Source organism: Prosopis cineraria, unplaced genomic scaffold (genome assembly GCF_029017545.1).
Source record: "Prosopis cineraria cultivar Desert tree isolate PC_DT_omini unplaced genomic scaffold, ASM2901754v1 PC5, whole genome shotgun sequence".
Classification (NCBI taxonomy): Eukaryota; Viridiplantae; Streptophyta; class Magnoliopsida; order Fabales; family Fabaceae; genus Prosopis; species Prosopis cineraria.
In genome coordinates, this window is record NW_026555336.1 from 32,642,911 (window position 1) to 32,658,561 (window position 15,651).

General features: G+C 36.7%; 2 protein-coding genes across 2 annotated transcripts; both read right to left on the bottom strand.

Annotated features, from left to right (window-relative positions):
• Window positions 1-1,390: 1,390 nt before the first annotated feature.
• On the bottom strand, window positions 1,391-4,229 carry LOC129311303 (receptor-like protein kinase FERONIA). Its single transcript, XM_054953523.1, has one exon. It carries the CDS (start codon window positions 3,984-3,986, stop codon window positions 1,518-1,520), a length of 2,469 nt encoding a protein of 822 aa, XP_054809498.1. The 5' UTR covers window positions 3,987-4,229; the 3' UTR covers window positions 1,391-1,517.
• Window positions 4,230-5,816: 1,587 nt separating this feature from the next.
• LOC129311304 (receptor-like protein kinase FERONIA) lies at window positions 5,817-8,585 on the bottom strand. Its single transcript, XM_054953524.1, has one exon. It carries the CDS (start codon window positions 8,583-8,585, stop codon window positions 6,063-6,065), a length of 2,523 nt encoding a protein of 840 aa, XP_054809499.1. The 3' UTR covers window positions 5,817-6,062.
• Window positions 8,586-15,651: the final 7,066 nt, after the last annotated feature.

Consider the following 15,651-nt stretch of genomic DNA (forward strand, 5'->3'; position numbering starts at 1 on the left):
ATAAGTTATATTACACCAAATATTTACAACGAAACAAAAGACAATGACAATAGAGTAAGGGAAAATGACAACATGGAAAAAGGTATTGACAACTAAAATAATTTAAAGTGAAATAAGTTTATGATAAAATGGATAAGTTATATTATACCAATTACTTGCAATGGGAGAGATGATAATGACAATAAGATAAGGGAAAATGATAATAAGACAAAGAACGTTGACAAGTAAAATAATTTGAAATGTAATAGGTTCACAACAAAATACACAAGTAATACCGACCACACCAAACATTTGAGGTAGAGGAAAATGACATTAACAATTGAGATAATTTGAAATGAAATAAGTTCATGATAAAATGCATAAATTATACCACATCAATTAAAGAAATGACAATAAGGCAAGGAAAAATAATAATTTAACAAAGGGCATTGAATACTAATGTTTTGCAATTGACAATAAGTTCTTTACGTGTATGTGTGTGTACATGTAATATTTTGCATATGTTTATCAAATGGCTTCCGTGGTGTCGTGGGGACAAAATATTTTGGAATTCAAGAAGGTGCATCCTTAAATTCTCTTATGACTAATAATTTGCTCGCTGACAGTGGCCTTCAATCACTGGTTGTTGGTCGGAGCTTCCGTGACTAATGATTGATGGTTTTTTTTAAACATAAAAATATAATTAAAATAAAAGATTTCAGACTTTGTGTTTGGTTATCTATTTCATCGAATTTTATTGTAGTTAGAATTCCTATAAAAGACTCTGGAGTAATTTTCTCTGGTTAAAACCCAAAAAGGAGGGGAGGAACAAAGATAAAAGTACCAAAATACCCTTGAAACATTTCAGGTTCAGCTCCATGACTTGATTTACTTGCAAATTTCCCTCCTCTTAGCAAACCATCCCGCCGTGCGTCATCTCCCTGGAAGATAGAGAGAAACAGGAGCGGTTGAATGCAGAATAATGCTTTTACAGTTCGGTGAGTGGGAATAAGCCGAAACAGAGAGCGGGACGGAGAGATTGACAGGGACAGCTTCGGTGAGAAGGAGAGCGGAGGAGGGAGCCGGATCGGTAAAAACCAAGAAAGAGAAAGAACCAGTAGAGAGATAAAACATCCATTGATAGATAGAGAGGTCGGAGAGGAAGACGGCGAGAAGGGGCAGGAAAAGCAGGGAAGAGGCAAATCGGTAATGTTGAAGATCCTAAGGGGTAATCTTTTTGAACCCTTCAGTGAATGTTGAATATTCTGAATAATTAGCTGATCATGCAAAACCAATTTGGCATCAAGTGTTTATCTTTAATACAAGGGAAATAAATGGGTATACTGTCGAAATCGGCCCATAAGCTCTTAAAAGTAACGAAAGACGCGATGAACTTTGAATCAAACAGTGGTGGTTAAAATTCCTACACTTCCCATTTCATACATCGAGTTGCTACAATTCAGTTTCTATCATGTATTAATCTTCATTCTCTATCCTCTGGCACAATTTCATTGTGCAGTTATTGTTGATCCATCAACCTATTGCTTGTTGGCCTTCTCATTTATCCCGACAAGGGGATGTGGATCTCCATTTGTTTCTTCTTCATCTGGACTCTCCTGCAACAACAAAAGCTTCTCCAAATTACTAAGCACTTCCCCCATAGTTGGCCTATCTGTGCTCTTTTCTGCCAAGCACTTGATGCCAATATCTACGAATGCCTTGAGGCAATCTGATGGAACTCTTCCTTTTAAATGCGGATCCACCATTCGATGAAATTCCCCAGAGAGATGACACTGCCAAGCCCACTGAACCAAGCCAATCTCCTCACCATCCTCTTCCGCCGCCATAGGATTCACTGCCGGCCTTCCGCAAAACACTTCAAACAGCACCACCCCAAACGAATAAACATCAGATTTTTCAGTTAGCTTTCTTCTCCTGTAGTATTCTGGGTCTAAATAGCCAAAAGTACCCTTAACATTAGTGCTAACATGGTTTCGTGATGCGGAAGTGGGGCCAATTCTAGATAACCCAAAATCTGCAATTTTAGCCACGAGGTTGTGATCCAACAAAATGTTGGCTGATTTGACATCTCTGTGAATAACTGGATGCTTTGTGCCTGTATGGAGGTAGTGTAATCCTCGAGCCGCACCAATGCAAATATGTATTCTTTGATTCCAAGGTAGTGGCTGTTTCTGTGTTTTGTATAAGTGATCGCGAAGAGTGCCTTCAGCCATGTATTCATAGACAAGTATCAGCTCATTGTCCTCTTGGCAGTAGCCCAGAAGCGATACTAAATTCTTGTGACAAAATGAGGATAACAAATTGATTTCATTTTGAAACTCTCTGTATCCTTGGTGGGAAGTAGGATTACAGCGCTTTATTGCCACGGTGGTGACTCCATCATGGATGAACCCCCTGTAAACTTTACCAAAGCCTCCCTCCCCAATGGCAAGAGCCTGGCTGAAGTTGTTCGTTGCTGATCTGATCTCTGATAATGTGAATTGGTAGCATTGACTTGAGCTGACTGTTGAATGAAAATTTTTGGGACTTTTGCCTGCTGAGTTTGACGGGACCACCCGAAAAGGTCCCCACTTAACTCTCTTCCCCTTTTTGTGAATAACAATGAAAAATGTAATGAGCAATCCCAAAATGACACCTACCGTACTTCCAACAATAATGCTGTAACGAGTTTTCTTCTCCTTTTGTTCCATATCCAGTTGGATACTAGCCGCAAGATTGTGGCTGCTGTCGCTTAACTTAAGGATCTCAATGCCATTCAGTATAGCATCAGCATACCTGGGCTTTGACTCCATGTTTGGGTGAAGGGCAATCCACATATCTTGCTTCCTCCCATTTCCTGCAGGAATCATGACCACGTAGTCTCTGTATAAAGTGACAGATGGTGCACCAGTAAGAGCAACCAAGTCCATGCTCTCCTCTGCTGTTTGGTTGTTGATATATACCTTGAACACCCTTTGGTTGACCTGGGCTATCTCCATGGATATCTCACAGAAATGAAGCCTAATAAGGTATTTGAAACCGGAATCAACCGGGAAGGACCATGTTAAGTTGTACCTCGTGTTAGTGTCTTCGTCGATACCCATCGTCCTGGCGGTCCAATAAAGTTCTTCTGGTGCTGCATAATGATAATCATTGGATTTGGAAGAGTTGTAAGTCACCCTAGTAGGACGAAACTTAATATTAAGGACACTTCCTTGTCTATAGCTAGCTATGTAGCTCAGATCATCGTCATATGTTCCAAACACATTTACAGCATCATCAGTATGCTCATCAACTCCGACATTAATCCGGTAAAGCATTTCAAGAGCATAGTCATCATTAATAAAGAAGGGTACCTGATGCCCAAGTAAAGGAAGGGGAGAGTTAGGACCCGGAAAGTAAATACTGAGAGGCACTGCGAAAATCTCAATGCCATTTATAAAGGCAAATGCATTGGAAACCAGAGAATACGGGATGAAAGTTATGTCAAGTCTCTTTTCCTTGACGTTGACCAAGAAATCCTTAGTGAAGAAGACTAATTTGAGCTCTCTAGCGGCAACAGATGGGCTGAAATTACTTAACAGAGTATAAGGACCAGTTTTAACAGAAAAGTAAGCCTTGGAGGGGCTTAGACCCAGGTACGAAGTCGAAAGAAAGTAAAAACGGATGAAGACAAGGCCATGGGAGAAGGGGAAAGAGTATGTGAATGGAGAATGAATCACGCGTGCGGTTGAGTATGGGACCTCTGGTACTCCAGAGCTCAGGTTTGAGATGAAGCGTGCTGAAGATGTTTCGTCATATGCTTGAGGCAAAAAATGGGTGCGAGTGTCTCCTATCCATTTTGCTCCATTGAATTTTGATGCTCCCAAAGAACCACAGTCGAGGAGGATTCTATCTGAAGGGACGTCAGTTGAAGAACAGGTTTTGAAAGTAGTTAAAAGGAAGGAGAGATGCATCACAGAGCTCAGAACATACTTGCATAGCTCAAGTGTATGGTTTTTCTCCATGAAGAGGCTGATTTACAGAAATATTTGAGAAACAGAGGTGAGCGGAGGGATTGCCTTGTTCATGTTGTTACAAAAGTCAGGAATAGTATCTTTAGATCGCAGGCTATGAATCTGATTGGCCTTACTGATTGTTGAGAGTTGATGTGACTTGAAGGACTCTTCCTAGCTCCTGGCAAAGTCAATCTCCAAGTCTGCAGTTCTCCAGCTTTGTTTGGTCCACACGGAGAGCACTTACACATCGACTAATTCCTCGCTAAGCAGCTAGTTTTGCTCGGGTTTCTTCTTTTCTTGCTGTGCTTCTTAACTTCCAACTGTTGATTGTTTTAATCATATAAAATATTTGTTTTATTTCTATATGAATTTTAAAATGATATAATGTTTTGGATCTTGAGGTCCCCACATTACATTTACACCTGGGCTTTTGGGCTTTTCCTTTTTAGCTCGTTTCCTTTATTTCTTTCCCCCAACTGTTGCGCATGAAGTTTCTAACATTTGAATGGATGCAATGAATTTCAAACTTTCATAAATTATTTTATTTAATATATTAGGACCTTTCGTAGTAAAGGGCGGTTATTTATAAAAAGAATAATAATAAAATACACAAAAGACTAGTCTATGTCGGAAGTAAGATTAACAAAACCTAAGCTGGAAGGCATATTGCTATAGGACAAAGTCTGAATAATATGTTGGGACTTGGGACCTACGCACTCGGTTCAAAAATTGCACAGCTCACCTACAACGAATCTTTGGATGACTGGCTTCCATATCCTAAACTTGATTCAGTCAAACGGCGCCATGCAGAAATGAACTTGCATGAGAAAACAAACAATACTTTATACTTTCTCTCTTTAAAAATATAAAATATTTTTAATTAAATTTTATCTTTTAATAAATTAATTATATATTTTTTAATTAATTCTATTTTTTCATATTTTTTATTAAATATTCTATAATAAATATAAAATTATTATCAATAGAGGTATTTTTTTAAAAAAATAATAATTATATTTTAAAAAATTAAAAATACCTTACATTTTTAAATAGAGAGAGTAAAATGAGATTAAGAGAATATATTAATAAATAATTATATAGTTTTCAAATTAATTTTTATATTTTTTATGGATAATAAAAGTTTTGGTATATCAAATTAGATTCAGTTATTGATTTATTTCCTAGAATTTAATATTTATCAATCAATCTCATAAGGAATCAACACCATGCACAGTCCTCTTGCTTTGAAGGGAAAACAATATCATAAAGATTAATTATGCATGATTATAAAACTTTAGAAATTTGATTGATAAAAATTAGACTTCAATGAATAAATCAATAACCGATGTAAATTTAAAGCAACAAAGGATTCATTATCCATATTTTTTATTAAACTCGAGTGCTATTACCGACATAACTTCTGTTGTAAGGTATAATATGAAAATTTGGCACATGACGAAAAATGCAAATATAACGATGCAGTTTGTTAAAAAAATTTTATTTTATATTGATGACGATGATTATATTATAAAAAGTACTATATATATATTGTAATTGTTCAATATAAAACAGTCAATTTTTTAAATCAACTTTATATATTTTACTACAAAAGAAATAATATTAAAATAAAATTATTAGTTCAAAACCACCATATTCTTTTTCAAGGACATTTTAATTTCTTATCACATGGTTAAAAGTTAATACATGTTTTTTTTTAAAAAATATATATAGTATAAATATTCCCCCCTGCTTGAGCTCTAGTATCCAAGATTTTTAACCAAGATTTGTTGGATTGGTAACTTGCAAGCATGTATTTGGGAGGTATGTCTCCTACCAAAAACTTAATCAGTAGTATTATTGTTTGCCCCGAGCTCAAACTTGAAATCAATTTTACAGTTCAACATGGTAGAAATCCTTCACTAATTCTCACCAATCCTTGTCATTTTAAAATATATAAAGAATACAGCAATCAGTAATCACGTTTCCCTCCTACAAAAATAATAATACATCTTCTTGTGTCCTAATCACAACTTCGCAACTCTGATTCTTGTACAGTGTGGGTGAAACTTTTGTCAGAAAATAATTTCAACGTCCAATGGGTATCATGATCTCAGAGAACTCAATCCCCGGTGTCAAATCTGAGTTGCTTCCTGAATCGCTATTTTCTGTTCTATTGCCACCACTGGTTGGTGCTATATTAGCATTTCTCTGAAGCTGCAATGCGAGGAGAAGGCTCTGCAACACTTCACTCATGGTGGGGCGCTCTACCCCTTTCTCAGCCAAGCATTTCTTGACCACCCCGATATATGTCTCAAAAGATTCTGCTTCTATATTTCCTTCAAGGTGGGGCTCCACTAGCTGAGTTGTAATGCCATTCTCACAGCAGTACAGAGCCCAGTCTGCCAAGTTACCATGTTCATCATCATCTTCAACTGGATTCACAGCAGGCCTTGCACTTATCACCTCCAATAACACCACCCCAAATGAGTACACATCAGATTTCTCAGTCAGCTTGTGATGCCGAAAGTACTCTGGATCTAAGTATCCAGCACTGCCCTTGACGTTGGTGCTGACTAAAGTTGGGTTGCCTACCTTTGACAAGCCGAAGTCTGAAATTTTGGCCACCCAGTTATGGTCCAGGAGTATATTGCTTGTCTTGATGTCTCGGTGGATGATCTTGTGCTCTGTGCCAGTGTGGAGGTAGTGCAAACCCCTTGCCACTCCGATACATATCTCAAGACGTTGAATCCATGACAAAGGAAGTTCTTCCCTCGATCTCAAATGAAGATGGTCAAACAGAGTACCATTGGACATGTATTCATAAGCCAGTATCATCTCCCCATCTTCTTTGCAATGACCCAAAAGAGAAACAAGGTTGTGGTGGCGCAGCTGGGAGAGCACATGGATCTCTGTCTCAAACTCTAAAGCACCTTGTTCTGACCTTGGATTGCTCCCCTTTATGGCTACAAAGGTAGAGCCATGATCAAAACTAGCCTTGTACACTTTGCCAAAACCACCAATACCGACGACCAGAGCCTCATCAAAGTTATTTGTTGCAACTCTGATCTCATCCAGAGAAAAATGATGGCGAGATGTTTTGTGAGCTTTTTTCACTTGATTAGGAATAAGTATCAAGCGATCATGCCATGAGATCTTCCTTGTCTTCACTAGTTTTAACCTATAAACAATCAGGAAAAAGAGAATTAATACCCCTAACGCCACAGGACTCAGTCCACATCCAATGATGATGAATGTGATTTTCTTTGTCTTTGCAGATGCTGCAGCATGGGGCACCGGCGCAAATGACTCAGACTTCTTGTTGACAGGGTTAACCCCTGCAAGATTTCCATCCCACTTGCTCAGTTTAAAGACCTCCGCACCATTCAAGAAAGCAGTGTAATACTGAGGTTTACTCCTCACGGATGGATAAAGATCTAGCCAAAGATCCTTCTTTCCTTCGGTTGTTTCAGGAACCACCACTACAAAGTCTAGGTACACAGGAACTCCAGGACCACCAGTCACAGCAATTACATCAAAGTCATCCATAGCTGTTTGATTATTTAAGTATATAGTAAAGGCTACCTGATTCACCGAAGTCACCTCTTGGATGACATCACAGAAGTGTAGCCTAACAAGATAATTGAAACCAGAATCAACTGAAAAGAACCATGATAGATTATAGTTTAGATTGAGTCTGCCATCTAAAAAGGGATTCATTGCCAGGGCAGTACGGTAGACAAGTTCTGGTGCAAGATATGGTGGAACAGTTTCCCGATACATAATTGGCATGGTCATATTACCAGGTTCAACTCCTTCGGAAGGAAAATATACAGGTTCATCATCTCCAAGCCAAGTACGAAACAGTCCCGAATCATATTTGGCTGGAATTGCATCCCCTCCTGCATTGATTCTATGCATGGTTTCCATGGCAGAATCATTATAAATGTAATATAGCACAGGATCATGACCAACTAAAGGAATGTGGGCATTATCACCCTGAATATAGAGATTGGAAGGCATGGAAACAACTTCGATTCCATTGACGAATGCATAGACATCCGAAGCATTGGATGATGGAGTGAAGGTCAGCTCCAAGGTCCTTCCGCTCACATGGATGATAAACTCTTTCATCAGATATGCTTTGTTCATGTAATCAGTAGTGAGCGAAACGCTCAGGTTATGCAGAAGAGTGAAATTACCTGCAGTGACTGATACAAAAGCTTTGGAGACATCAAGACCCAAGTAAGAAGTAGGGTAGAAGTGAAGGCGGATGAATTTCGGACCAGGAGTCACATTGAATCTATAGGTAAATTGAGAGTGAAACACTCGAGCACTCATGTATGGAACTTCAGGAACAGATGCATTAATCATTGAGGCTTTGGCTACCAGGGACTTGGCTTCCACATCAGAAGATTCATACTGTGAATCTGCATCTCCAGTCCAGCTCCTTCCATCGTATAACACAGGTTCTGGTGAGCTAGTGCCACAGTTGAGGGCAATGTTTTCCAAGGGAGAATAACTGATATTATAAGCAAAAGCAATCTGGAGATGCAAGAGTAAAAGATGCAGAAATAGAACGATGTAAGGGGAACTAGAGGAAGTTTTCATGGTTCAGTTTATGTTTTGAAACTATGGATTTGGCAACTAAGGATTGAAACTACATGCTTTTATCTCAATACATGGAGTGGATCAAAGGCAAACCAGCCAGCTGGTCAATGCTGGTCAACCATTCATACTAAGCATAACTCTCCCAGCTCAATCCCAGTTGGGCTTTCCCGAACTTGCTGGCATCAAGTCTTCCTGTCTCCTTAACTCTCGGTTTTTCTACGATTTAATTTCAAAATATATTATGATATCATGCGATGACGTTTTTGAAATTTATCAGCTTCTTTGATAATATTTTATGGCAATCTTGTAATTCCATGCTCCAATTTTGTATAATAAGTTCCACCGCTTTGACCCAAGCAATCTGCAGCCTACCAGCTGCTTCAGTGATGGGGGTGTGGTATACTGAATTTCAAGATATTATTATATTAGACCTGTTTTTCTTATCTCATTAGGTGAGGTAAAAATAAAAACTGTATTAAACTATCAAAAGTTAAGGTAAAACTCAACATGTCTCACATAAATTTTTCTAATACAATACTATGAAAATATTTGGGCGAGTGAATGTATAATTTATTTTCAATGTCAACATTAATGTTAATGTAATTTGCAAAATATATACAAAGGACCATACTTTTCATAAGTTATAAACATTCTTTTGGGTTTGGTGCAATTTGTTTTTATTTTTTCAAATTTTTATTTGGTTTCGTGCAACTTGTTTATTTCAATTGTGGTAAAAAGAAATCTTGTTTATTTCAATTTCTTCAAATTTTTTAACACATCCAAACACTATTTGAGTCAAATATTGCAACTTGCTTATTTCTATTCCTTCAAAAAGGCACAATGCCTACAAATTTGAGTCATAACCGCATTCTGCATCGCACACATGTCTGCGACACAAGGAGATTGGGGGCTGATGCTTGTTCCACAATAGGAACTGACCAGTTGCAGCTTAAGCCAGAAATGGTACGTGGCATGAACTACTTTGATTATGTGGTGTGATTTCTTGTTGATGGTGATGGAGCTTTAAGGCTTTTAGCTTGTTTTTCCTTCCTTTATTTTTCTTGTCATTCCCATCATCCCATAGTTTCTTTGGATGATTAATATATGAAGTAGGGATTGGATGAAGATTTTTCTACACCTGGTTGAGATATTTCAAAGCTCACCGACAACGAATCTCTGTTTAGTTAGTATTTTATAATATAAGGCCGCTAAGCGTTTCCTGGAAGGTGAGAAGAACTTTCATATGAAAATGATATAAGGGAAAACTTTCCATTGATTCCGTTACTTATCGGGACATAGCATCTCAACACCCAAATAGATAATCTTCAAATCATTTTCATTTCTTATTAAACTCAGACTGACGTTGCTTATATACCTTTTCTTTTGTAAAGTAAAAGCAACTTACATTTGAACAAATAATCAACGATCTTATGTCTCAATCCAAGATGAACCATTTGAACAAATAAGGCGATAGACTTAAAGTTGAATGAAGCCTTCCTAAACCCAGTTGGGTTAGACTTAGGGTCAATGTCTTTGTCAATACTAATGGTGCTACTACTTGTGGGGGCATTATTAGATATGACAAAAGAAATTGGATTAAGAAGTTTTTCAAAAACCTTAGGTGCTATCCCAATAGAGAAGCTAAACTCTTAAAAATTCTAGAAGGCCTCAACCTTTGTTGGAATGAGAATCTATCTAAAATTAACGTCTACTCAGATTCCTTGAAGGCTTTATCACTTATCAATAATATCTACTATAATAATCACCCTCTTTTTTTGATTATCAAAATATTAAGGATCTCATAATGAGAAATTAGGTGGTCATTTTTGACCATGTCTATACGGAAGCCAACAAATGAGCTGATCTTCTAGCCTATAAAATATATTATTATAATTTTAATATTTGTATCTTTGACAACCCACCCCCCGACTATAATAGCTTCATGACTCTAGATATGACAAGACACTAGTCTCCTGCACGGGTTTTCCATAATCTTGTATTTTTTTTTTAAAAAAAGCAACTTATATGAGAATAAAAAGATTACAACCAAAGCCCAAAGAGAAGACAATTGCAATATTCTTGGGCCAATACACTGGCAAACAACACTGAATGCAAACAGCAAGCAACGACAACCATAAAGTGGCCCATTATACATTGGACCTTACACAAAAACCAACCAGAAACATGACAAACTTAAACAACCAAAGCTGAAACATCGAGAATTCAAAGTTATTCGGTCCACAAAGTTGCAGCAGCATCTGGTAGCAACTCGTAAGGTGAAATATTGAAACCAGCATGAAGACTAGCATGATTAAGGAAGACGACAGCGCAACAAGTTGAAAAATGCAACAATACCTTCTCCAAAAGAAGTATGAGGCACCATATACTCTCCCGTAGGATTTTGAAGACCACTGCTTCAGCTGAAGCAAAGGTTGAAAGAGGATAGCATCAGGAAGTTTGTGAAACTTCAGCCTAAAATGATAACTAAGACAAAGAGAACACTAAAAAACAGGAACATCATATGCAGCACTATATTATGGACCTCTAAGTGAATGTATGCAAACTTAAGAGGTCCATAATGTAATCATACCAGTGAACAAGATTTTTTGGCTAAAACCCCACGAAAACCTTGACCAACAGCGTCATCACTAATCAGGACATTTCACTTGAGACCACAAAAGCTTTGCTTGAGAACACAGACAAAACCCAATTTGGAACCAATAATGAAAGTGATAGGCAGACCCAAAACAGGGCTAGATTCTTGATTGTATGCGACAGTAGGAGGAGCTACACCGTTCTGCATGCTAGAAGGGAAAACAAGGTCTCCTCCTTCATCGTCCGAACTCCGAAACATCAAGGAACTCAGAAGTGGAGTGTCCAACTATCGGCATCACTTTAAAGTAGCTTCATGCCGTAAGTTATGGATCACCAAAGGCTTCTAAAGATTTTTTGGAAATTTTGCTCTTAAATGGGGAAGCAAACGCCTGAACTCCTCCATGCAAAAGTGAAAGGAAGTAAAAGGCTTCGTAGAAGAATCCTCCCAATGCAAGTTAAAGAAACCATAGTGACTCTAATACTGCGTTGCTCATGCATTTGCAGGCGAGTTTGATGAGTGTAGGTATAATAAATGTTACCGATATGCTTGATTCTGAATCTGAAGGAGTCTGTTCCCTTGTCTTTTTATTATGAGAAAACATTAACCTAAAACGCAGATAGATTAACGGGAAAGTTTCATCAATAATTCTCTACTTTTGAAGTTGCAAAAGAATGAGATTTTACAGATTTAATTTATCTAACCTATCCTTTCTTAAAATTTAATTTACTGTAGAGATGAGTTTGACTTGATCAAAGAGCAGTGACATCAACAAAAATTAAATTTACTTTGAGCAAATACCACTTTCTTATCTTATCATTTCCAATACACCACTGCTGCACATGGAATTAGAGGTGTTTGGTTAGCAAGTTTGACACTTTGAAAGTCCTTTTACAAAATGCAGATATGCCCCAATTGATGTTTGGGTATTTTTCCATCTCAGTTTCCTAAACGAACCGTACGCAGAGAATGTTAGTTTGCTGAATGAAACTTCATCTCACCTTAGCCTAACCTATAGTGCCTGTTTGGTTAGGCTTCAAAATCGATTTTTGTGTTTGAAATCGATTTTTAAAATGAAATTACCCAAATGGCTGAAAATGGAATAAACGATTAAGGGGATAAAAATCGCGTTCTGAGTTAAGCCGCCGCTATCTGCTTTTTTCAAGATCTTGGATCAATTTCTACTGTTGAAAAAATTTAGTTTTTGTGCATGTGCTCACAAAAGAAAAGTCTTGAGCTAAAATATATAGTATCACATGAGTCTATTATAGTACACACACACACACTTACTCCATTTAAAAGTGTGAGTCATTTTTGAAAAACTTAAATATTTAAAAATATAAGATATTTTTAATTTTTCACGATATAATTATTGCTTTTATTTTTTTTAAAAGTATTCATATTTAATATGTCGCTTTATATTTATTTTATGGTGAGACACCCTATTAAATAGGGATAAATATAAAATATAATGTTAGTTTAAAAACAAATAACTACTTTATTACGGGTAAGATTTAGTTAAAAATGCCTTACATTTTTAAATAAAGGGGTATATATTTTGGGAAAATCACTTTAAGGTCCCATGAATTCATCAAATAGCTGCCAGATCTCTAGAAACTTAAGGATAAATAAGTCTAAAAATAAAATTACTGATTTGCCCTTTATCGTTAAAAAGGAAATTTTGCTTAAACGCATATCTCACAAAACTCATGATCAGCGATACTGAAGATTGCTGCATATTCACGATTGTTGATCATGGTAAGGTAATTTTCACTTCCTCATAGCCATAATTACCGCCCTTGTCTTCATTTAAGTGAGGTGGGAGTGCTTCATCTGCGACTGCAGGATTTCATCAATAGAAAACGATATAGTGATTGTTGAGTGGCTAAATGATTTCTTGTGCATTAATGATTTCATTATCGTTTAAGGGTAGGATAATACTTTTTGGGTATACATGCGATCATTCAATTTTCATAGCTAATGGGTATGGAATAATTTGATTCAACATTGATACATTAAAAAATATCTTGTACAAATAACTCTATATATTGTCAATAGTGTATTCTTGTGTTGTCAATATGCCATGGATAGTTGTCGATACACTGTATTGTGCAGGCTGACTTGTAAGAATGCAAACACTACTGGAAAACATGTATTATGTTATTTTTTTCACATAGGGGGACATTTTATATATTATTTCTAAGCATATGATGCAAGCTTGTTTTGTTGAAAAAGCTCTATTATGAAATAGCACCGCATCTTTTCAATAGTGGATGAATGTGTTGTCATTATGTTGTGTGTAGTTGTCAATACATTATGTGTCATGTAGGTTGACCTGCAAGATGGCAAGTTTTTCTGGATAACATATATTACTTTTTTTTTCATATAGGGAATATTTTTAAAATGATGACCAAGGAAGTATGCAATATATTAGGGGGAGTGTTAAAACAAGAATAATAAAAGAAGGGGCAACGTATGCAGAGTTGACAAGAATGATATTATCAAATGAGTAGCATATATATACTCTTGTTTGGCATGACAAATGAGTGGAATACCTTATGCACATGCATATATAGTAATCAAGCTAGTTTATAGCAATTTGTACAATTTTGTGGATGAATGTTACAAGTTTACTGCTTAATAGAAGATATATGCTAGTAGCATGAGGCCGGTAGCCATATATGACTGTCTATGTCCAGAAGTATTGACGGTGACAAATTTATTAGCCCAAACCTGCTAGAAGCCACCATTGATTATAAGACTTTCGGATAGGCTAAAGAGTAAAAGAAGAGAATCTTAATTCCAAAACAAAAGGGTTTATCATTGTGCAAGATGCCATGAGACTGGTCATACCTCCAAGACTTATAAGAATCCTAATCCATGCAAGAAAATATCAGAGACAAGTGTACTTTTTTGTTTATGTATCTGGAATTTATTTTTTTATTTATTGCACCTAATGTATTAATGGAGCTGGTAATATGGGCCAACCCGTAAAATTATGGTGGGTTAGGTTTTAAAAAATGGGTTGATTAAAATGCAGGTCGAGTTAGGCTCGTACCGCATAGCTGAAACCCATAACGGGTTAACCCGCGGGTTGATGGGTTAGCTAACTTTTTTTGTGAAAAAAAGAAGGAAGGAAAGTAATACTATGCTTAGCTGCTTATGACTTTGTCACACAAACCCTGAACCATTGCGATCACTCTGTCGCTCTCGCTCAACACTCTTGCCTCACCTGGATAGTCGCTCAGCTCACTTGCTCAACTTCTCTATTCTCGGCTTCTCGCTATCGCTTGGTACTTGCTTCCTTTTTTAGATTTTTCTCCCATCCAAATCGTTGAACATTCCTTTACCAGATTGATTATAATCATCTAATCCCAGACAAAGCTCTGCTTGCGATTCAGCTTTGTAGTCGTCATTGGTTTTTGAACTCATGGGCTAGGTTAGATCTTGTTCATGCAATTGTGCTCAGCTTCTCTAATCTTGCCTTAGCTCAGCTCTTCTACTTAAGCTCCATAAGTTCGTCCCCTTATCTTGTTCCTTTCTCAACTTCTCTGATTTTTGTTCTGGGATCTTTATTTTGTTTAACGCGGTGCTAAGATTTTTTGGGGTTACATTTTCTCTACCTGCTTTGACTACCAAAACAACAAGTGAATATTTTTCCCTTCTATATTCAAGAACAATTCGCATATACCATGTGTGTGTGTGTATTGCACCAAACTGATTTGCATGATGGCTCACTCTCCGCCTAATTTTGGGTTTGCCTTCTGAGATGAAATATGTTGGTCTTAATTATTGTAATCCAATTAAACCTGCACATCATAAATCCTCGAACTTAATAACCAAACTACATGTCAAAAAGATTTAATGTTTGACAGTAAGTTGTCAAGAAAGACGGAAAGGTGAGTGAGAGAAGAGCTAGCTAATTCCTGGAATTACAGCCTAAGAAGGCAAAACATCAGAGTGTCAGATTTCTAGAACCAAAACAAACATTGAAAATTAAAAATCAATACTTGACAAAACATTAATCTAGCAACCAACTATATAGTGCATCATACATGTAGTGTATCAGCTTTTGCAGATTTGGCTATTGTGTGAATTATTCCCTCTATTTGCATTTATTCATTATCTTGGCTTTTCCTTTCTTCCTAGCATTCACTCTTATTATTAGATAGGCATAATAAGAGTAATACAACTCTTATGAGCTTTGTGGGAATGGTGCCACCAAGAAAATAATGTTGCTGTTAATAGTAAAGGTATTGTAGATGTTGGTTTTGTTTGAATATTTCTAGATAGTATTTATATTCAACTTTAAATTCTTTGAATTAGTAGGTCTGTTCATTTAAATAGTTTAAAAATTAATGCTTTTCATATGAATCTGAGTTGTTTGGTTGGTTGATTCACTTCTCTGTTTACTTTGGATGAATTAATTATATGTTGTAGGATGGCTTCTGCTAGTGCTACAGATAGTCAAGT

Excerpts from the sequence above, each read along its gene's own strand:
- LOC129311303 (XM_054953523.1), bottom strand. The coding sequence starts at position 3,986 with ATGGAGAAAAACCATACACTTGAGCTATGCAAGTATGTTCTGAGCTCT.
- LOC129311304 (XM_054953524.1), bottom strand. The coding sequence starts at position 8,585 with ATGAAAACTTCCTCTAGTTCCCCTTACATCGTTCTATTTCTGCATCTT.